Source organism: Paroedura picta, chromosome 5 (assembly GCF_049243985.1).
Source record: "Paroedura picta isolate Pp20150507F chromosome 5, Ppicta_v3.0, whole genome shotgun sequence".
Lineage (NCBI taxonomy): Eukaryota > Metazoa > Chordata > Lepidosauria > Squamata > Gekkonidae > Paroedura > Paroedura picta.
This window is the reverse complement of record NC_135373.1, coordinates 46707634-46731114: the sequence shown is the minus strand read 5'-3', so window position 1 is coordinate 46731114 and position 23481 is coordinate 46707634. Positions and strand designations below refer to the sequence as shown.

Sequence of the window (23481 nt, the reverse complement as noted above, 5' to 3'; positions counted from 1 at the left end):
GCTCTGGGCCTAACACACCTTTCCTTCCTTGAAAGGAAGGCGACCCATAAGAAGCAGAGGGGTTTTGCAGGACCAGGGGGAAGGAGAGCTATAGCAAACAAGAGAAGGGAAACAAACTCGACTGCCAAGTCTTCCAATTTGTATCCAAAGGGTCAAACCACAGCAAATAAAAGATTAAAATATTTCTTATATGGTGTACACATAAAATTAAAAACATTTGGAGTCTGAATATCAGACTGTAGAGTTTATGAACATTCTTGGCGGGTAAATATGTCCTATCCAAATGTGTTTCGGCTTCTATTGCCTTCCTCAGTGGTTACAAAGTCAGTAATAATTAAATATGCATCACAAACATTAGTAGAGTATTAAATATATTTCACAACCAGATGTTGTTCTTGCCAGTCTGGAATGGAATTTCCAATAGCTCTGGATGGGCATAACAGTAAACAGTAGACTCCAAAACGCATCTGGTTTTATGTGGTTCATAGGACACATTCATCCGCCAGGCATGTTTGTAAACTGTAGAGTCTGATATTCAGACCCTGAATGCTTTGTGTGTCCACTATACAATAAATATTTATATTTTAACTTGTTGTAGCTTGACCCTTTCGACACAAGTTGGAAGGAGAGTGATGTCCTCTTGAGCATCTTGCGGACCACACAACACACACAACCATCTTATGTTGGGTCAGAATAGTGGTTCCTCAGTCAATGTTGTCTACTCTGCCTGGTGGGTGGCTCTCCAGGGTCTCAGGTGCAGGCCTTTCACATTGCCCGTGACCCGATCCGTTTTTAAACTTGAAGTGCCAAAGACTAAACCCAGGACTTTCAACAGGCAAAACAGATGGCTTGCCACTGTGCCATGGCCCCTCCCTTCTGGAGCGATATGATGACTGAGGCTTCTGTTTCCTTCTCAGTGGTTTTCTGGATTGCAGCTCTTTCCTTCTGTTTTGAAGAAGTAAGAGTACCAAAGGCAGGAGAGTTTTACATTTACTTGTACGAGGGCATTGGGAAAACAGGCTGCAATCAAGGTGCTCAAAAATACAGGGCACAGCTGCTCCCACTAGCACAGTGATACTCAATGGCTCTTCTGAGTACTGCTCCCCTGGCATGTACTCCATGTTCCTGGAAAGTGGGCCGTGCTTTTTCCTGGTGAAGCTTATGGTTGGCAAGCGATTCTCACTTTGAACCACCATGATCATAAGAACAGGTACATTGTGACATCTCTGAGGTGCAGGCCTCATGGGCCAGGGCTCTTTTGGTTGATGGTAATGGTGGACGTGGCTCCTCACAATACTGCTGCATTAGGGTTTGTGAGAAGCAAAGGTTTAGCCTGCTCTTCTCTCCTTTTTATAGCTTCATTAGGCAGCAAAGAGCAGACAAACCTTTTCATATCACTGAGTTCAACATTCTCGCCCACTTCCTTGTTTGCACAAGATGCAGGGCATTCTAGTTCTCTGAATCTTATACTGGAATAAGATTTATTAATTCTGCAGATGGCAACTAGATTTCTGTTCAGCTCTGCTAGTTGCTGCAAAGCAACGGCAGGCATAGGAAGAATCACAGAGTTGGAAGGGGCCATACAAGCCATCTAGTCCAACCCCTGCTCAATGGAGGATCAGCCTAAAGCTTTTTCCTTTGTCTCTCATGTCATGGATATTATGCCTTGCTCTTGAGGAAAGAGAGTGTTCAAACTTTATTACAGTCGTTCAGACCAAGTTGTATGAAGTTAATACATAAAAGACCAAAAGAATATGGTCATTTGATATAATGCAATTTGAAACAGATCATAAAATAAAACTTAAAATTATGCTACTTTAGAGCATCAGATTTTTATGGTGGCGGCACAAAACTTAGCCAGCTGAATTGTCACCTGGAGGGACTTATAATTTAGCAGAGGGTGAGATGTGGCCTTCTAATAACCACTGAGAAAATTCAAATGCCCTCAAAAACCTCACTATTTGCTGTGTGTCAAGGAAGAGCAGCTCGGCTTACTGGATTTGCAAAGACAGAGGTCTTGCCACAACTGCAAACAGGAGGACTGTCTGCCACTGGAGGAGACCCTTTAATGCTTTCCTTGTCACTGCTGTTTCATCACAGGAGTAAAGAGCAGACAACACACTTTAAAAACAGAACAGTAAAGGTACATAGTTTATTTAGTTAACCTAAAAGTCACCTTAGAAGTATTTGGCACATGGATAAACAGGACACAAATACACAGTGATACCCCATGAAAGCATCTCCTTTTATTGTACATGCAGAATACAAGCTGTCTTTTCATCAACGATTCCTAAAAGGACAGAATACACAAAGCCTATTGTTTGGCCAATGTGCAAAGGAGGATGTTTGTGGGATAAAGTGAATGGCTGGTTTTCCAGCAAGCTAGAGATATGCCTGACATCTAGTACGCTCCTACTGACAGAGGGAGAAACCTTTCCCACTTTAAAGCAAGACATCAGCGCACTGAGCAGAGATCAAACATACCTGAAATCCCACAAGGATGCAGACAGTGAGTCAGCCTCCCCAAACTGATCTCATTCAACAGACCTCATCCTAGTCCTAAATTTGCATTTTATAAGGCCACACCAGTGCCGGTTTTGTAATGGAAGGTAAGAAAGTCATTTGATTTCACCCTACAGCCAACGTCGCTAGAATCTGCAGCAGACACGCACCATGTGGCCAACAGAGGGCCTGGACAAAACGGCTTAGAGGCAGAACTGTTTGCAAGTCCCAGGATACCAGATTCTGAGGTGGCTTCCTCTCTGGCCAGAAGTTTGCTTCTGCTCCATCTTAAACTTGAAATGCATTTGCAAGGATTTTCTTTTTTAATCATGGAGGGCCTTGGGAGATACAGAAAAGGCTGACAAGCAGATATGGGGACGCTCCGGCTTTTGACGTAATGCCCAAATGGGAGACAAATTCCCAAATGGGAATTTGTACAGGGGGAGACAAGCAGATGACTCTTGCCCAACTTTTTCTTTGGATGTCACAGTGTACACCTCGCAAGCAGAAGCAACTTACAGGTTCATTTTTCAGTATGTTCCCCAGGAACAACTCTCAGGGATGCTGTACTAAGCTCAAAGAGCTGTTTGGCTCAGAACTGAAATGCTGGAAGGACTGACAATGGGGTGTTCAAAGGAGGCCATTCAAGGGCAGGGTGGAGAGAGTGCAGGATGACTAAGATGCTCCCTAAGTATTTAAGCGACTGTCTGAGAACTCTAGGAAACCAATTCAGAATTGAGGCATGCATTTCTACCACGGATTCTCTTTTTTGCTAGAACCTCACAAATAAGTTGTGGTTCTGATCCTGCTGTTGAAAAAGCTGACATCTAGGCAATGGGTTATACTGACAGATCAGTACAGGTCTTGGTTTTGCAATGAAGGCTGACTTGGGAACTATGAGAATGTTCAGTGACTCCAATTGCATATCCTGTTCCACTCAGGCTGTACGCATTTTTTCTTTTTCTTTTTTTAAAAAAGGGGGAGGAGTAAGGAGTGAAAGGGAACACCCATCTCAGTTGAATTTTGCTTTTGAGAAATCCATTTCCGGATGCTGTTCCATGAATCTGGAAGAACAAGAGAAGCAAACCTTTAGCCAAGAGATAAAAAGCGAGTCAAGCAGAGGAAGGGCAGACAGAAATCTTGCACAGCCCAAGTGCAACTTTGTGGTAAGAATGTTCCAGGATGACTGTTTGAATCCCCAGTCTGCCACCACCCTTGGGCTAACAATTCTCTTTCACTCTAATCTACCTCACAGGGTTGTGAGGTTAAAATAGGGGTGGGAAAAGACAAGGTGAACATCTTAAAGGAAGGACAGGATTTAAAAAAATACCAACTATGCAACGTCAAAGACTTCCTCACCAGTGAATAGCACTATCCATATAGAGGACATATTTAGGTAGACTGTTTTGTTAGTGGGACAGATGTCCTCCCCCCAATTTTAAGCAGGGTTTTTTGGGCTGAAAAAGAACGCTGACCCCAGACATCAATGTCCTGTCTCTCTCTTGGGGTTTAGTATATATTGCGTATACCGGGAAACAATCATAGCCAGATAGAACTTACTTGACTATGCTGCTGATGCTCTCCAGCTGCCGGGCCAAAGGCAGGAAGGGAGGCCCTCAAGAAGCCAAAGATTATTTATTTTCTTCATTTAGATCTCACCTTTCTCCCCAAGGGGGACTTCAAAACAGCTTACATCATTCTCCCCTCTTCTAGTGTATCCCCACAGCCACCTTGTTAAGCTACGAGAGGCTGAGAGTATGGCACTAGCCCAGGGTCACCTGGCCATCTTTCAAGTCAGAGTGGGGTTTTGAACTTGAGACTCTCCAATCCTTGTGCGATACAAAAATCACTGCACCAAGCTGGTTCTTTGGTCTATACAAACTGCTGCAAATCATCCACACTCCTTTCCCATGTTTCAATGGTAGAAGGCCTGTTTTGCATGTAGAAGGTCCCAAGTTCACCTCTAGGGAAACCAGCTCATAAACTAAAGCCTGTGATGAATTTTGGACAGTTTATGGCCTGTGAATTCATGTTTGGGGCAGCCACAAACTTTCCATGAACTTTCAAGCTTTTCACGGAGATTTGTGAGTGGATACATTTGCAAACAATCTTTGCAGAATCAAGATTTTACATAACTTCAAAGCAAGACGTCTGAACCTCCTGCATCTGTCAAAATGACTTTCATTTTGACAAGTGCAGGTTCAGGAGGTTCAAGCGTGTATAGAATAGATCCAGTGCAACCTAGAGACACCACACTCAGAGGAAACTATCCTTTACCGGTCCTCCAAGTTTGGTACAGATTGGATTTATCGAATCTGAGTTGCAGTCCCCCAAAGAAGGTGCCCCAAGAAAGTGTTTTCTGGAGAAATGACTGTCTCTAGCATGCTGGGGAGGGGGACTGTGTGTGTTCTACTGCCTCACAAACCTCACCAGTTCAGGAGGTAGCTAAAGGTTCATGATGGTTTGTAAATGGGGTGTGCCCCAAACCATAAACCAAACCACGTTGTTCTAGTTTGCGCCCATCCCTATTCACCTCCAGTGCATTCTTTAAGGGATAAGACAGCAGGTGTTGTGAAAGACCTCTACCTGATACCCTGGACAGCTGCTACCAGTCATCAGAATAGATAACCTTGCTTGTGACAGAACAAGGGTCTGACCCGGAATAAGGCAACCTTGTGTGTTTTGGAAGCCACAGATCCTACTATCAATGTGGCTGTGCAGAGATCACAGTTTATGTTGCCAATCGATTCTCCCCTTTGTAGTATCAGTATAAAAATCACCAGTTACTACCTGCCACGGTTGTAAAGGAGCAACGACAAATTAATCAAATATGCCCTTGGGAACTATTAGCTCGTGAATCAGACACGTAGCATCTGGCGCATGGGATCAGAATTCCAATCTCTGCAGATGATATTTATTTGTGCAGTTAAAATGATGCTGACCAGAGAAGGGCTTTTGAGGTAACTGCTCAACAAAGTGAGTCCTCAGTCCTTTCATTTTGGCCTCCCTTACCCCCAAGATCACATCCGAGGTACTACCCATTAATGTCATGGTGCACTCCTAAGCAGAGTTACTCCAGACTAAGTCTGTTGCCATTCCACGAAGCAGCAATGTGAAACTGTGAAGTTAAATACTGTCGCACAGGCTCAACGTGCCTGCATGACCTGGGCAATGAACTTGAATTCTTCTTGACAATTCTGTGTCACTGTGCTTTGGCTCCAGGTGAAAAAGGGAGGAGGGTTCCCCAGGAAACCCCACAAAAAGGTCATGCTAAGTACTGAGGACTTGCATGGGTGAAAGCAATGTGGTACTGGGGGATGTAGTAAGAAAGAAACTGGCTCAGTGGGAAAACTGGTGGATCCAACCCCATATTTGCCATTTTACAGAACAAGGATTGGGACGTCAATTGTTGGCTATTTAATTACATACACTGACGTCCACAAGATACGTGGGCTAGTGAACTGTGTTGGGAGACAGAGTGTGTCTCTTCACTGGCCACTCAGTACCACAGACAGTAGTCATTCTGACAGTACAATCCTATTCTGAGTTGCTCCATCAATCAATACCCTTAGATCAGAATAGCTCTGCACAGAATCACATTGTGGACTGGGTAAGCCCAACATATAAATCCCTTCTCACCATACCCACAAGCAGGTTCTTGTTCAGCCGCAAGAATTGGTTTTAATTTTGTTATATTAAATCATACTACATCGTGGCAAATTTATTCTGGTATTCCTGTTATGTTGTACAATGCTAAGTGCAGCAATTTAAAAAAAAAGTGTATTTAACATGTGACATTGGGGGACATTGTTAACTGAATTATTAGGAGTCTTTTCTTCTGGCATCCGAGGAGTCGCGTCCCGGGGAGATAGCCAAAGAAATAATGTTTTTAGAGCTAATATTATTGACTTCAACCAGCTTCCTTACCATCTCCCCCAAAGGGAAAGCAATAATGCATCTGTGATGAGAAATCTTGGGAGGAAGAGACCCTGCTTCAGAGTTGGACTAGTGCTAAATCTCAACCCATCAGCAACTTGCTGCTCATTTCCACCGGGCATCTTTGGTTCAAATGAGTCACTAGAGATAACAGAAGTGGGCGGTGCCCCATGCTGCTTGCCAGCATTAGAACAGTGTTGTAAATGGCTTTAAGAGAAGGCTATTTTCAAGAGAAGGCTATTTCCGAACGAGCAATTCCTCCCCTACAAATTTACCCAAGAATCCCCCCTTTGCTCCTCACACTGGAGGTGTTTAAGGTGGCCCAAAGAGAAGCTGGCTGTCCTCCAATTTCCCCCTTTTCCAACCCCATGGCCCGAGTTGTCACCCTGTGTAGCCTTAGCAGAGGATTTCTCACAGAAGCTTCTAGGCATACTTTGCCAAACAGAGCAATAAAGCCATAAAAGTCATGACTGTCTAGCAATCCTGGCACAGGGGAAGTGAAGGTTATCTTGTTTGCAAGCACATGGAGATTACAGTCAAACGCATCACGTCACGGTTCAAGCAGAGATGGCACTGCCAGGCCCACAAGTCTCCTGTTATGCCACAGACTTAGGAACTGAGCTAAATCATACAGATCAGCCATTTCCACAATAATGGCTTCATGTGTTCGCCAGCTAACTAGATATTGGCATGTGCTCGGCATCAATGGGTCCTACTCACTTTTTCAATATGTCTTGCTTCTTCTGCTCATCAGATGTGGGAAGCCCCATCGATTTCTGCCGTTGATCATACATCATTTTCTCCACCATACTGCGAGTCTCACCATCCAGGTCTGACAGCTTTGTAATTCAAAGCAGTACCATTAGAAGGTGTAAATCTTCTTCTGAGAACAACAGTGTTGTATCTACAGGCTTCATGCTTCCTAGGTGCCCCTCCCTGCTGTGAGACATCCTCAAAGACATCTGCACCTTCTGCATACAGCCCCCCAGCAATTTGACTCCAAATGGTCAGAATAAGATTACGCATTTGAGAAATGACTGAACAGCCTGTTCTCACCCATTCCTGGAATCAAAGTTTGGTAGGAGAAATGCTTACTTTGGAATTCTCTGGGTTAATCTTCTTGGTGTTGATCTCTGGGTCTGCTTGAACTAACTTGTTCCACCATTCCATCTTGTTGATCTTTAAAAGGAAGGCACAGCAGGGACTAAGTATTTCACAACTAAAGCAATTTCCTTGAACTGGGGACATACTTTTACGGATTTAACATTTTCAAGTCTACTAGAGAGCTAAGTTTACTACAGAATGTTGTGGTGGATGGTCACAACTTTGTAATTGATTTTGACTGGGAGACTCACAGTGCTGTCCTGAAAAGAGTCACATTTTTCTAAGTTCATTAGCTGAAATTGGGTCCAGTTCTGCTTGCCAGATGGCTTAGTCAATACAACGATTTACTTAGGCATATCTGAGAACTTGCAACTGTCATGAATCATATCAAGAGCACAAATGTTAAAGCCTTTCCCATTACCTTCTCCAAGTGCACAGTGACTATTTTCCCATCTTCAATCAGCCAAGAACTCTCTTCCACCTTTACTTCATTGTACATGTCTCCATCAACCACGGGAGGGTGGCCTTTCAGTCCCACCTTCAGATGCCGTCGCTGGATGTCCACAATCACATCCTTTCCCTTCAGCCGGAAGTTCACTTTGAAGGGGATGGCCAGCTAGATAACAGAAGCATGGGGAGCAGGGGGGAGGAAGTAGGAAGTTACACAGAAAAGCTTTAGGTAGTTTTTTTTTCTTTTCTGGCCACAAGTTATATGCAGCAGCAGAATATGTCCATTACAGATTCATCCATAGTTGGGCTTACAATATACATTATTTATTACCACCAATAAAAACTTTTCTTGCAGCTCTTGCACATTATGTGGCCATTACTCTGGTGTCGCTCCTGAACAACTTCTCTAACTTTGGAAGAACATTGGCAAATGAAAAGGGGCAGGAAGCTTTTGCTGTGAAACTGAACTCCATTCCCCATATAAATAAAAACAAAACAAAATAACTTCCTAACTTTAATAGCGAACTCCAGGTTTTTTTGGAAGATTTTAAAAATATCAATACTCTTAAGTTGAAGGACTCCAACACTCCCCCCCCCCCCTCAAAATCTTTACTACCTACTACTTCTGGGGTTTCAGAGTTCTTCCTGTGGACTGCAATCTTATGTACACTTACTTCTAAGTAAGCTCTATTGACTATACTGGGACTTTTCTGAGTAAATATGCTTAAGAAAGGGCTATGACTGGGTCTTAACTGTTCTTGTTTAACTGGGGGATAGCAGATTGATATGACCATTTGAAAAGCTTTCTATATCTGGAAAATGGCCACAAGAGGATATTATTTGTACTGAACATTTTCTCTTCAAGGGGGATCCAGAGTGGCTTACAACAGTCTCATCTCCTCACAAAAGTCCTATGAGATAGGTTAGGGTGAGAGTTTGTCACTTGCCCAATGTCACCCAGCAAGCTTCCATGGTGGTGTGGGGATCTGAACCTGGATCTCCCAAATTCTTGTCTAGCAATCATCACAAGGTCTCAGCCTGACCAAGATAGAAGTCACCTTTTGCAGGTTTCTCTGAATTCTCAAACGGCCACTAGGATAAGCATCAACATTTTAAAAAATGATGCCATAGAACATGAATCAGATGCTGAATTTCTGCTAGTTTGGTGGACTGGTTAAGAGTGACAGCCTCTAACTTAGAGAACCGGGTTTGATATCTCGCCCCTCCTCCATATGCATCCAGCTGGGTGACCTTGGGCCAGTCAGTTCTTTCAGACTTCTCAGCCTCACCTATCTCACAGGGTGTCTGATGTATGGAAAGGAAGGGAAGGCAACTGTAAGCTGCTCTGAGCCTGCTTCAGGTAGTAAAAAAGCAGGGTACGAAAACCAGGTCTTCTTTATCCTGCCAGCCCACTCTACAGCCACCAACTACCTCATCCTTAAATCATATGTGACAAATTCTGCAGCCAGTATTATCAGCAGATTCTGGACAGTGTAATCATTTAGTTGTAGACTTGGGGACTGGCAGTTCAGAGTTCATAGGGTTCGGGACATAAGCACTGGATCACTTCAAGCGTCACCAGATTCTGAAGAAAAAGCACAAAAGCCAATGAAGATTATAATTTTGTAATAGCAATGTATGAATGGCACGTGGATCCATTTCTGGATTCCAAGCTGCTTCTTGTGAGAAACTACTTTGCCATGAAAGTAGCCATTATATAAGACTGAAAAAGTCTCCTAGCGTCATTTGACTCCCTTATGTACTTCTCTTCATTCTATGAATAAAAATATCACTGAAGGAGCGAATGATACAACCTGTTCCAGAGTAACCATGTTAAGCCACATTCTGCTCAAAGCCTACACTTACATCCACTTCAGAGAGGGTTTGTGTCCACCTATAGTTTGGAAGGTCTGCCCCATTCCCAGAGTTCGGTTTCAGCTTGCCTTTGTCCTTCTCATCTTCCTCCTCTTCATCTGTCTCCTAATCAGACACAAAGTGTAAGCAAAACACTTCCAGGCCTTCAGTCATAATGAAGATTACATCTTCATCCCACCTTTCTTTCCAGGACCTCAAAATGGCTACATGGTTCTTCCCCTTCTTTTAAAAAAATGCTTGCAGCAGCCCTGTGAAAAGTGTTCACAGAGTAGGAATCTGAACCCAGTTCTTCCAGACCTTAATCAAACACCCCTTAGACTTTAATCCAACACCACTGCTACACCTGTCTTTTAAACAGAGTTTACTACATTCATGTGGGATTCCTCTGCCCACTATGCTGTTTTTAAACTTGGTGGTTCAGCAGAACAAAGTTGGAGTCCAGGGGCATCTTTAGGATGACAAAGGGCTTTTTTAAAGGTATAAGCTTCTTCAGATACAATTAAACAAAATTTCCTCAACCATTGGTGGTTCTGCATTCACCTTGTTCTTGACAGAGAATCCTGCCGAAGAAATCAGTTTTTCAGTTCTCAGATTTCAACACAGTGTTAAATGGGCCCTTTAGCACAGGAAGTCCTCTGGTGCCCAGCCATATCATTGTCTTTATTGCAAGAATTCCAGTTAGCCTTTTGTGTGTCCCCCACATACACTCACACCCATCAAACACAGGAAACATCTGCTCACAACTGCATAAGCCTCAGAGAACACATTACCTGTTTGCTGGGCTCTGAAGATTCCATTGGATGCACAGATGATTCTTTAGGGACATTTTTGGACTCATTTTCTTTCTTCTCTTTTTTCTGTTTTGGGAGATCCCCCCCCCCCCCCCCACATTCAGTTTTAGCTGAAATTCATAAAAACGTGTTAAGTGTTATTTACTAATAGGAACAGTATTGGCCATCATTTTTGCCATGTTAGACCCAAGGCAGGAGATAGCTAGGAATGAATCAGCCATGTAAGGTGGGGAATTTCCAGAGTTTTACATGCTGTATCTGGAAAGTACCAGCACCCTTGTCACATTAAAATGTAGCAATAGTATCAAAATAGCTGATCTGCATAGCTTTGTACACAGCTGATCTAACAAGTGAGCTGCTCTGAGACAATATCTGATTTGTGTGGGTGAAAGTTTGAACTATTGAGATGTAGATTCATCACACCATGTACCTCCGACTGAATAAATCCAAATTAGTCACAAACAAATACCCTCATTTTTCCATGATGAGCACAAACACAAACACACCAACACACCACCCTGCTACTGGGTTTTTTACCTGATCAATTTCCAGTTGCAACCTTTCTGCCTCCTCATCAGTGAGCTCCTTAATCCTTGGTTCGGCATCACTTTCTTCTTGCTTTGCTTCTTTGGTAAGTTTCGCAGCCCGCTCTGCTTTCTCTTTCCGCTCTGCCTCCTGGCGGGCTGCTTTCTCTTTCTGTGCTTTCTGAGCCAGTTTGTTGTGGTGGCTGAATGTCTCAGTGATTAGCTGGGGAGAAAAAAAACCCAATGGACTTGTGATATTTGTATACAGCTTTTCATCCATCAGTTCTCTCTTGAGATTTTACTTTCCCTAGGTACTTGCCTCTGCTACCTAAACAGTGGCAATATTCCCTAGGCTTTACTTCCATCTGGTACCTAAACAGCAGCCACAACTGAAGGCAAATTCTTCCATGGAAACTATATAATCATTTACCCCAAGATTTGATGCATTTGGGGTTGGTGTGGGATTCATATCTGGAGAGAACATTTTGATTCCACATTCCAGCATCTCAGATGATTATCCATAATCTGATAGGACCACAAAAAGCCCAATGCAAAATCAAAGTTGTATGTTCAATTGAATGACTATAATGTGCAAATTCCACTACCCCCTATAAACGAGATGCAGAGGCACACAAACCCTGGAAAGATATTTTTTAACAAAATACTTCAGATTAGTGTTGGATTAAGATCTAAATTCAAATCCCCACTCTGCCATGCAAGCTCACCAGGCACCTTTGGGATGCCAACGGATGCTCTCTAACCTAGTCTATGTCATGTGGTGGGTGTTGGGAGAATAAAATGGGAAATAGGAAGACTATACTATAAGCTAGTTTAGGCCCTCAGACTTTGGCAACTGTCAAGTCACAAATGTTGCATGCCTAGCCTTTTGCCACCTATTCATCAACATTTGACCTAGCCAATGTGACCCATGCAATGCTCACGTCTAGACTGGATTATAGCAGCTTGCAGTGCAGGGCTACCCTTGAAACTGCTCTGGAAATTCCAACTGGTTCAGAATGAAGCAGTGCGGGTCCTTACCAGAACTCAGTAGAAGGCGAGTGGCACTGGCTCCAGCATCAGATTCAAGGTTTTGGTATATTTATTTATTTATATTCTTATTTTTATACTGCCCTCCCATATAGTTCAGGGTGGTTTACATGAAACATTGTAGGCTATTACACAGAACATCATAAACATATATCATAGTCATAACGTAATACATCAGGTGACTAGCACTGTTTCTACCCCATGATCAGGCCAGAAGCCCAACTAAGATGGCTCACTGGCTGAGGTTTCCTCCAGGAATGCTGATATTTGGTCTGCAGCAGCTTGCCCAACCAACTTCCGCAGAAACGCTAGAGGTGAGATGGGGCGGCAGTTGTTAAGGCTTTTGTGGGTCCAGAGATGATTTTTGAGCAATGGGTGCACCACTGCCTCTTTTAATCCTCCCAGGAATTTTTCCGTTGAGAGGGAGAGGTTGATTATTTTCTGGAAGGGGCCCCCTATCCTTATGTCCATTTCTAGGAGCCACGGTGGGCATGGGTCTAGTGGGCAAGTGGTGGGCCTTGTTGCTGTTAGCATCCAGTCCACTTTGGCTAATGAGAATCATCTGAAGTAACTCAAGTGTTCTCTCCAAAGGCGGCCAAGGGGCCTCTAGTTCACTTTGTGTGTCCAAGGTCAGAAGGAGGTCTTGGAGGAGAGTCGAAATTTTGACTGCCAAATGCCTCACAAATGCCTCACTGCTAATATCCTTTTGGCTACTGTTTTGGTCCCCTTCATTAATGGCAGTGAGGGATTGGATTATCCTAAATAATTAGCTATAAATAATCCAGGAACATCATACATGTGGGACTATCTCTCCCTGTACAAGCCTTAGTCTAGCAAGCAAGATTTGCTCAAGATTCCTGACCCCAAGGAGATTAGATTGGCCCTGGTCCAGTGGAATGCTCTTCCAAATGAGATCAGAGCCCTGAGGGACCTTGAACCATTCCACAGGCTTGCAAGATGAAGCTGTTCCATCAGGCCTACAGTTGAGGCCTAAACCAACATCTGAACAGTACTGCCCTTCCTGTCAAAACCTTCCTAACCAATATGTCATCTACTGTACATATGATCCTCCTACCTCCTCTTGCCACCTCTACAGCCAACAGGAGAATTGGGCAACTGGTTGTTCAAATGAGTTTTTAATAATTTTAAAACTTATTTAATTATTAACTATTTAAATTTCATTGGTATATTCTATTTCTATATGTATTCTATCTTAATATAATCTGCTATGAGCCCACAGATATAGGGCAGCCAACAAATGCAATCAATCAATCAATGGTTTATATATCTAAATAAATGAATAAATTTGCCCTTTTCCACGAACCTACTGGCTAGTTTTGTCTGCATTTCAGAACAAAGGGACTGAGGGCTTGGACTCTATCATGTTTGCTGCAGTTCAATCACCTGTCCCCATAACTATCTGTATTTCAAAGGTTTTCACTGCTGGGTGACCTTCAATTAAGGGCCATGAACAGAAACCTGGAATTTGGTAACCTGTGATCTCATGTGCCCTTTGGATAGTGACATACTGACAATCTGTGCCCACCACAGAAAAAGCAATATGGCTGTGTTTGCTGCCTCAGACATAAAAAAGAAGAAACAAAAAGGAGGAAAGAGGTTAACCTTTATAAAGATAAATTTTACAGAAAACGTGGATTTCTTAGAGCTACATAATTCCTGGCAGAAGAATAAGAATTTAAAGGTCTAAACATAATGGCCTCTCCTGTTGGCATCAGCAAAAGTACTGAATAAACAATTTTGGGGGCTGACCAAACTTTGTTACTCAGGGACAACGTTACAGCTGTAAAAATGGACTTAGTGCTTTTCCAGAAGTGAGCAAACAAAGCAAGCTGGGAGCTATTGATCCCCACTTGCCTGTCTCAGTGAAATCAGTATATCTGGCAAGCGAAAGTAGGCTTTGGTCACAGCAGTAAGGTGTCAGAGAAATAAACATGGTCAGACAAGGTCAGACACTGCTCAATTAGGTCTTTAGTGCTTTCAGGAACAGGACATGATGCCATTCCTCTATAGCAGCCAAGGGAAACTAAAGGGTATATGTGAGACATAAACACACACTGCATGAAACAGCTCCCCCTGCCACAGAGAGATAACTGTCTCTCCACAGGACAAGCGCTAACAAATCCAATACCTTTTCTGCAGCACCATCTTCTCCTCCAATGAAGAAATCAGTTTTGCGTCTCAGGAAGCTGAAGAAGGTATTCACAAGCTGCAAGGAAGAAAGACAAAGTGTTCATAAGAGGTCATTTCTTTCAGGCTACACTAAGCACTGATTCCCCTTCAAGAAACCAATCTAATTCATGTATATTCCCCCACACACACACCAGATTCTGTATCTGAATCCTCTACTAGCTTCTCTACTTTGCAGTTTTGGTTTGACACCCATATCCTCAAAAGAACCAAGCACCAAATGTCCAAAAGGGCAAACAGGATATTGACCAGACTAATGATCCTTCTGTCCCAGAACTTAGTCTCTAAATCAAATGTTCCAGAAGGAATTAGGACAGGACAAGGTGATGCTCCTACTCATGCCTGTTTACAGCATTCAGAAATCAAAGGTTCAAGGACATCTCTAATAGCATGCTGTAGTAATTACAGCATCATAGAAGATGCAGGTTGGGAACCCAATTTGCTATGGAAACTTACTGAGTGACCTTGGACCAGTCACAAACATTCAGCTAACCTAACATATATCACTGGATTTTTGCGGGGATAAAATGGGGAAGAGGAGAATGATGAAAGCCACTTTGGGTCCCCCTGTGTGGGAAAAGTAGGGTATAAATGAAGTAAACAAATCAGAGGTTCTAGCTCAACTAATGATGGTTCTAATAACAAGTTTTATCTCATTCACTGACCTCTTTTCCCCAATACCATTCCGATTAAATTAACAGAAAACCAGTAGCTACTGAGTTATACATTTTGGAGATGGGAGTGAAGGTAGAGAGATAATAAGTGGAAGCAAGAGAAATGTGCAGTCTTGAAAATGTGAAGAACATGGAACAGGAAATTTCTGTTTACTCCTATCAAAAATGTAGCAGTACAACCCATCACTTCTATATATCTGGTCCCCAAATCTGAGCTTATGTCCCATGGTTTAGTATCATATGGGCTCTTGTGCTTTCCCCAGCCTTGTTTGCATGATATAAATCAACTAGAAAGTCCACATTTAGAACAAGCCATAACTGGCCATGATATCTAACCTGGTGAACTATGACTTGTGCTTGCCTTCCAGAGCTTGACACCAGTAGCTAACCAAATTAAGAGTGCATAAACCATATACATGGTTGTGAAAGGCCATTTTTATCAAGACATCTACTTTTTTTTATAAAGAGCTGCCTTGCAGGGAGCCATGCCAATTGTCTATTCAAGTCTAGGGGAAAAGTCAGTTAAGGGGAAATATTGTAATGATTTATTAGATTATGCATGGATGGGAAAAATGGATAGAGAACATTTTCTCTTTCTCCCATAACACTAGAACTCATTTGTACCTACTGAAGCTGTTGAGAAAAAGGCTCAGGACAGACAAAATGAAATATTTCTTTATTCAATAAGTAGTTAAGCTGTTCAATTCATTGATAGCCATAAACACAGCACACAGTTTGAGTCCAGTGGTACTCTTAAGGCCAACAAAGTTTTATTCAAAGTGTAAGCTTTCATGTGCACACCCTGAGTAAAACATTGTTGGTATTAAAGGTTGCCACTGGACTCAAACTGGGTTCTGCTGTTTCAAATCAACACAGCTACCTACCTGAACCACAAACACTGTTAGTTTAAAAAAAAGAATTATTTGTCTAGGATGCACTGAGAGGTTGGACTCAATGACTTAGAGGACTTTTTCCATCCCTATGATTCTATATACATTTATGGAGAATAGATTCATCAACTGCTAGTACTCCTGATGACTGAAGGGAGCCTCCATATTCATAGGCAGCACACCTCTGACTACCACAGCTGGAAAGCAGGAGGACCTCTGCCTCGAAGACCAAGTTATTTGGTCCTCCAAGGCAACTAACTGGCTGCTGTGCTGCTGGACTAAAGAAACGACCAGTCTGATAAAAAGACCATTATATTATTATGACTGTTGTTGCATCAAGAACTGCAGGGTCTCCTCTGACTGTCAGTGTCCACTCCAGGATCTCTGAGTGAGATCTTTCACATCACCTTTTAATAGGCGATGCCAAGAATCATGCACTGGACTCTGTATGCAAAGTGGGTACTTACCACTGAGCCTAGGGATGCCAACCCTCAGGTATTATAGCTCTCCTGGGGAAAATGGATACTTTGGATGAGGGACTCTATGGCATTGTGCCCCACCGAGGCCCCTATCCTCCCCAGGCTCCACCCCCAAATCTCCAGGAGCTCCCAACCTGGATCTGGCAACCCTACCTCCCCCCATCCCCCGTCAGTAGCCAGAGTGGACCTGGCAACCCCAGCTGAGCCAGAGCCCTAGGTTCCAGCAATAGGCTAGAAAGATGGCGGGGGGAGGGCTGGACGAGGAAGGAGGCTGCGTGTGTGTCCCTGTGTGGGGTGGTCTCCCACCTGCCCTCCATCTTACCTCCCGCACGCCGCCCTGGTGCTGCTGGGCCATGGCGAGCAACATTCCGTCGAAGCGCTCCTCGCTGTCCGCCGCGTCCTCCCCGCTGGCTCCCATTGCTCCCGGCGCCGTGCCTAGCTCTCTCCCCCCTTTCTCCTTCTTTGCCGTGGCAGGGACTGCTCCGGCCTACCCACCTGTCCTGGTTGCTAACACGCACTGTCAGGACCGACCCGGAACCTGAAACGCGGACGCCACCGGAGGTCTCTGGCCAATCACGGGTTTCCTGTCACGGATGGGCAGCGCCCACTTCCAATTGCGATTGTGAAGAAGAGCGGAAGGAGCCGTTGAAGCCCGGTCTTCCCCGCCTCCAGCGTCGGTTGCCGTGGTTACCACAGTGAGGCATGATGGGAATTTCCAGAACAGTCTGGACTTCTTTTTTTAAAGTTCTGGCATAATAAGAGGAGAGAGAAGGGATGCCCGCTTCCAGGGGGGACCTTGGGATCCCGCGGAATTGCAGTCTTTCTCCAGACTGGACAAAAATGGAGCTTTGTAGTCTGGCATTTTATTCCACTGATGTTCTTGTCTTCCCCAGGCTCCATCCCTCAATTTCCAGGCGTTCCCCAACTTGGATGGCAACCCTGCCCCCCCCCCCCCCATCCCCATCCCCGCTGTTAGACAGAGGGGCCTTTGGAAGCCTGGTATCTATACAGATATTTATTTATAGATATATTTATTTATATCTATAAATAAATGTCACTTGGGGTCCGTAGTTGCCAACACCCTGGGAATAAAGTATCCTTTCTCTAACTGATTTAAGGTTTATTATTTACCAGGTAATGAAAGTTACTGCCCTCACCTACCGATTTCCCCCCTCCTAGCTATTAGCAACTGAATGGGGATGGGTCCCATTTGGCCTCTTTCCTTCTTTTAGCTTCACACCTAACCTGCAAGGTAGGCTAGACAAAGAGTACACCAAGATCATCTTGCTTACTGTTATATTAGCATGTATCTAGGCTCCTTGTATAAGGAAAGTTTAGTTTCCAAAATTATCACTAAACATTTCTAAGCTATTTCATAGAAAATCACAGATGGGTGGGCCATGTTAGTTTACAGCAGTGGAACAAAACAGAAGTCTAGTGACATTTTAGAAATGACAAAACCTGTGCAAGTTTTTCTGAGCCATAAGTTTTTCTTCATCTAAAAAATGAAAGCAACAAGAAGGGGTGTGTGCATGTGGGAGAGATTATATAGCCAGTTTTTGTAGAAATAAAAATAGCTTTCTTTATAAAATCTCTCTGCCTAGCCCCACCCTATCTTTCTGTTTGATGTACACTTATATTCACCTGATGAAGTGAATATAAACTCACAAAAATGTATTTTGGAATAAATGTCATTATTCTTTATCTAGGATGCTGCTCAACTCCTGTTCTATCTCACAGGGTATGAAAACAGAATAATGCAGAGCTGCTAGGAACCCTTTCCCAACTCCACACCCCCTCAGACTTCCCCTCTCTTTGATATTGTTTTGTCTATTGTATCCCTAATGGACTGCCTTCCCCCAATCAGCAGCAGGATAAAAATTAACTAATAGATTTGGAGAAGTTCCCTGGAAGCCCCTCTAATGGAGCAGCCAAGGACTTCGTGAATTGCACAAGGCAGGGTCATTGGGAGAAACACCTTCTGTTCCACTTGCTTCAGCGCTTAAAGTCCATAGCATTAGGCCTCAAGCCAGCTTTGATGGTTCACTAGCGGTCATTCAACTTTGTACAAGTTAGAAGAACATGTGATTAAACACTCACACATATCCAAGTTGTTAAGAAATGTTTAACCAAATTCCAGGATCTCTATTCCCAAATTTCACTGAATTTATTGGGGACTTAACTCCCAAACCAGTCATGGGTTTACTGTGGGTGGGGGAACAGGGGTGTCTGAAAAAGCAGCAAACTTTGTATTTAGAAGAGACAGAAAGGCATAAACAGTAAGAAACACCTGATCCCGGTGTGTTTGCCTACATGTTCGTGTGCAGGAACTATCTCTGTCTCTCACTGCCACATAGGAAAGCCTCTTTGTGCGCTGCTTGTATATATGTAAACATTTTAAAGATTGCAGAAGTCTCCAGTAGTTGTGTCTCTTTTCAAAGGAAACCCACCAGTTGCTGCCTGTGGATCCTCCCCTCACACAGAGAAGTGGACTGTGTTTAACAAATGCAAACTAGGCACAATTACAGCTAGAATGTAAGTCTAGTCTCTTCAGGATTTAGTTTGTTGGATCCAGCCAACATCAGCTGCCTATTGGACTCTGAGTTTCTGGAAGTTTTGCTTTGGCATCTGTTCTTATATTTGTTATTAAAGCTTTCGTAACATGTGCTGTTCATTAGCTCCTATATCTGACATCCTGGGGAGGGGGGGCACAAAATGGGAGTAACCCATTTGCTTTTCTTCCATGCTGATCCATTTTAAAATACGAACAGCACAATGGAAGAACTCTTAACTCTTAGGCCCAACATTTCTCCTTTCATTTTTGCTACTAGTAAATATATTTATAATATCAAGATACTAGGCAGACACATTTGGGGATTATCTTGATGCTGTATGTGGGCCTTCTCCTGAGCCACATCAATGGTAGATGCCTGCTTTCCACAAAGAAAATTGATTCAATTTCTGTCTTCTGTCCGAAAGATTATAAAGTAGTTAAGATGGGAAATTTCTGCTTGGGAACTTGGAAGGCTCCCCTAGTGCAATAGAACTTCACAATACCCTGGACAGATCTTTCACTCGGATTTGAGACATTCCTGCAATGCTCTAAACCAGTGGTCCCCAACCTTTTTATCACCGGGGACCGGTCAACGCTTGACAATTTTACTGAGGCCCGGGGGGGGGGGGGAGTAGTCTTTTGCCGAGGGATGTCACCGCCGCCGACTGAGCCCCTGCTTCACTTGCTTTCCCGCCGGCGCCCCTGACTTCCTGCCGCCCGCTGGGGGGCGCTGCCAGCAGCAACTGTGCAGTGCCACGCTGAGGGGGAGCCCCAGCCATGGCAGCCGCTGGAGAGCACCAAAGGTGAGCCGGTGGCAGAGTGGCAGGGCAGCCCCCGAGGCAGCAGCTGGGGAGGAGGACGAGGAGGAGCTGTGGACCGGTACCGACTGATCTATGGACTGGGACCGGTCTCCGAACCAGGGGTTGGGGACCATTGCTCTAAACGAGAACCAGATGATTGGAAAATTACCCCAGGGTACCTAAAAGACCCCACCTGCTCCAACACTTTCCAAACACTGCTTTTCAGATATGACCAGAAAGACCATAACCTTTGTTTTTGTGTTGATTGTTAAAGCCTTGAGCCTACAATATTCCACCAGCCAAACCCCAGGCTCTTCTAAGTCTAATGAATATGATGAATTTGAGCCTTACAAATAATTTTTCACCATTATATAAAACACTTTCATGTATCACTGGCCTCAAACAAATGCCTGGTTGAAGAGCTCCATCTTACAGGCCTATGGAACTGACCCAGTTCTGTAAGGGCCCTTAGCTTTTCCAAGAGCTCATTCCACCAAGTCAAGGTCAGGACCAAAAAGGCTCTAGCTCTGGTTGAGGCCATATGTACTTCTTTTGGGCCAGAGATCACTGATTTATTAGAATTGGACAACCTTCATGTCCTTTGGGGGGTATAGTCATGCAGTCCCTCAGATACACTGGGCCCTAAGTGCATATGGCCTTAAAGGTTTGGAGAAGGGAATTTCTTAATGATTTATTCCCCAGGAGGAATTGCAGTATCAGCTTTCTTGAAGGCCCCTTTATCTGATGAAACAGGCTCTAGTTCATGAAAGTTTATGGCACACTAATCTATTGTTATAGTGCCACAACACAGTTGCCTTACACTTGGTCCTCACAAACTGTGGTTTGTATCCAGTAAGCATAGGAAATCCTCAGGTTCACATTCTCCCTTTCTCCCTTTCTCTTCCCTTTGGCATACTATGCTAAGATTGCAAACTTCTTGCTTTAGGTCTAGCAGCTATCTGTCATGATGTCTGAATGGCAGTTTGGTTCTTGCCTGAAAATGGAGATTCCAAACCATAGGTTAAAGGTAAACCCAGATTCTGAACCACAGGTATGAAGACCAGTATGGTGTAGGGGTTAGGGTGTTGAACTAGAATCTAGGAGACCAGGGTCAAATCTCCACCCTGTGACAAGAGTTGTCAACTTCTAGGTGATGGCTGGAGATCTCCCAGAACTACAACTGGCCTCCAGGCAACAGAAATCAGTCCCCCTGGAAGAAATGGTAGCTTTGGAGGGTCAACTGTATGGGATGATATTCCCACTGAAGTCCGGTTTGCATGCAAATTGCCTGGAATTCCCCAAGCCAGAATTGGCAGCTTCTAGAGAGAAGCTTGCTGAATAAAGTTGAGTTAGTCAGTCTCTCTCTGAGTAACCTACCACAACGTTGTTGTGAAAACAGGGGCAGAGAGAATGGTGTTGAGAGTGATATCAGGGAAGAAAGGGAGGGATCGGTGAATGAATGGATGAACTCTTAGACGGTAAGCAAGAATCAACTTGTAATTTGTTGTTCAGGAATGACAACGCATTGTGATTAGCACTAAACTGGATGCCTTCAGACCTTGGCTTGGTGCACAAAGGGAGAAGCAAGAAAGCGCATGAACTTAAGGACTTTGTGTGACTCATTCTTCAGAAGAAGGAAGTTCACACAGAAAAATTATCCTACTTTTTTGCTAGCTGTATTTTCATTGGGTTGGTATGTAGATTGGAAGGAGGAGGTGGCAGAGTTAACAATCTGTTTACTGCTTCAGTGAGATCAATCATCTTTGCATTGATGAACAGAACACAAACAATCCTATCAGTAGGATTGCCAACTCTGGGGTAGAGAATGCTTGGGGATTTGGGCAGTAGAGCCTAAGGAGGGCAAGGTATAATTCTGTACAGTCCACCTTCCCAAACAGCTCTTTTCTCCAGGGGAACTGGTCTGTCACCGAGGTATCATTTGTAATAGCAGGAGACCTCCAGCTACTACCTGGAGGCTGGCACCCTATTTCTCAAGGTTAGTTTTAAGACTCAAAAGCTCTCCTTGTAATCCCCAAAATCAGAATTACTGAATAAGCCACCGTCTTTACATATTAGTTCTACCTGGACTAGAATGAAGAACTCTTCCTTCATCTACAACAATGTTTGCTGTTAATTTCAAGTCTTCCTGCACTTGAGGGAAGCAAACCTGGGGAAGTCACTGGTGATAGGCCATGTTCAAGTGTGACCATCCTTTCCCTCTTACAAGGCCACAAATGTGAGTTGTCACAAAGGCAATGAAGACCAGCTTGTTCAGGAGTCAAGGCTGTGGCTGGCTTAGTGCAAACAGCTTGCTGCATTCTGCTACTACGAAAACAAATAGACCCCTTGAGAATGGACTTCAGCCTCTTTGTCCAACGTGCTCTTTGTGCTGTCACCACCTCCTGAAACTCGGGGTTGGTGGTGGGGAATTCAGACCTTTTATCTTGATTACTAGGCTCAAAAATTGGGAGAACGATGACCAGGGAATAGGGACAAAAATTATTTCCTACCTACCTAAGGAGCAGTCCAGCTCAAAGTACAATTTCCCCCCCATTTTGCCGATCCCTGGTTGAACACATTGGGCTGCTGGGTTGCTACTGCTTCTTTTCATAATATCATCCTTTCTCTCTCATACAGACTCCTATCTAGCACATTTCAGGGTTGCCAGCCTTCTAGGTGACCTTCTAGGAGTCCAGGACTTTCTCTGATTCTCAGCTGCACTCAACATTCCCCAGTATGTTCCATAGGCAGAAGTGGGTAAGATGTCTTTGAGAGATACTTGGCGTGACTGATCTTCTCATTAAATAATACTTCCTAAGCATGAATGTCCGTCTTCCTGGAACGTAGTCTACCCCCCCCACTGCCCTAGGACTAGGGTTACCAGCCTCCAGGTGAGACCTGGAGTTCTACCAGAATCACAACCACCTCCTGACTTCAACCAACAGAACTGGTTCCTGTGGGTAATATGTCAGCCTCAGTGAGTGGCCTCTAGGATACATCATAGATAGATGGTCTGGGAGAAATGGAAGACTTGGTGACATCACAATCCTGCCGAGCTCCCTCTCCTCCCCCAAACTCTACCCTTCTCAGGCACTCCTTCCCAACCCCCTCCCCCCGAAATCTCTAGGAATTTCTCAAACTGGATTCGGCATGCCTATGGAAGGCACATCCTGCATAGAGATATTAATTCACAGAGAAGCTTTGCACTAATGAAGTAATGTGTTGGTTGTGAAATCTATACAGGTCGAATTTTAAACACCTCCGTCCCCAACATCATTGAATTGCCTTTTCGGAAACAGTGCTGCTTGCCTCCCTCCAGTGTTAGCCAAGGGGAATGATTCAGCCAATTTGTCATGTCAATGCTACCACCTTCAGGCAAAATCAGGTACTGCTACACCTAAGTTCCAATTGAACAGAGCAGGATTTCTCGTTAAAAATAATAATTAAAAACAATAATCGGATCTGATGAAAACCTTCTGTCTGGAGATGAAAGAGGGGTGTGCCATACTTGGTCTTGAATTGCAAGGGTTCTTCCCAGTGGCTCAAGACAGAAAGTTGAAGAGAACACTAGAAGAGCCCTGTTAGGTCAAACCAGTGGTCCATGTAATCCAGCATCCCGTTTCACACAGTGATCAGGATCCAAAATA

The 23481-nt window shown here is 43.9% G+C and overlaps 1 protein-coding gene and 1 long non-coding RNA gene across 4 annotated transcripts; one reads left to right on the top strand and one right to left on the bottom strand.

Annotated features, from left to right (window-relative positions):
* Positions 1-2128: 2128 nt before the first annotated feature.
* On the bottom strand, positions 2129-17047 carry NUDC (nuclear distribution C, dynein complex regulator). 2 transcript variants are annotated; one of them, XM_077337696.1, is made up of 9 exons: positions 16803-17047; positions 14379-14456; positions 11196-11405; positions 10638-10724; positions 9859-9972; positions 7964-8158; positions 7534-7617; positions 7159-7277; positions 2129-3566 (listed from the first exon to the last, which is right to left on the bottom strand). In XM_077337696.1, exons 1-9 carry the CDS (start codon positions 16896-16898, stop codon positions 3515-3517), a joined length of 1035 nt encoding a protein of 344 aa, XP_077193811.1. In that variant the 5' UTR covers positions 16899-17047; the 3' UTR covers positions 2129-3514. The 2 variants fall into 2 exon arrangements, with proteins under 2 accessions (XP_077193811.1, XP_077193812.1); XM_077337697.1 differs by lacking the exon at positions 10638-10724.
* A 4104-nt stretch (positions 17048-21151) lies between these two features.
* LOC143839044 (uncharacterized) lies at positions 21152-23214 on the top strand. Of its 2 annotated transcripts, none has more exons than XR_013231553.1 (3): positions 21152-21312; positions 22472-22591; positions 23078-23214. It is a non-coding gene; the product is annotated as an uncharacterized LOC143839044 (long non-coding RNA). The 2 variants fall into 2 exon arrangements; XR_013231554.1 differs by lacking the exon at positions 21152-21312 and adding an exon at positions 22155-22248.
* Positions 23215-23481: the final 267 nt, after the last annotated feature.

Excerpts from the sequence above, each read along its gene's own strand:
- NUDC (XM_077337696.1), bottom strand. The coding sequence starts at position 16,898 with ATGGGAGCCAGCGGGGAGGACGCGGCGGACAGCGAGGAGCGCTTCGAC. Across the intron at positions 10,725-11,195 it reads TGCAACTGGAAATTGATCAG|AAAAAAGAGAAGAAAGAAAA; the intron begins GTAAAAAACCCA and ends CTCCCAAAACAG. Across the intron at positions 9,973-10,637 it reads CTTCAGAGCCCAGCAAACAG|GAGACAGATGAAGAGGAGGA; the intron begins GTAATGTGTTCT and ends GTGTCTGATTAG.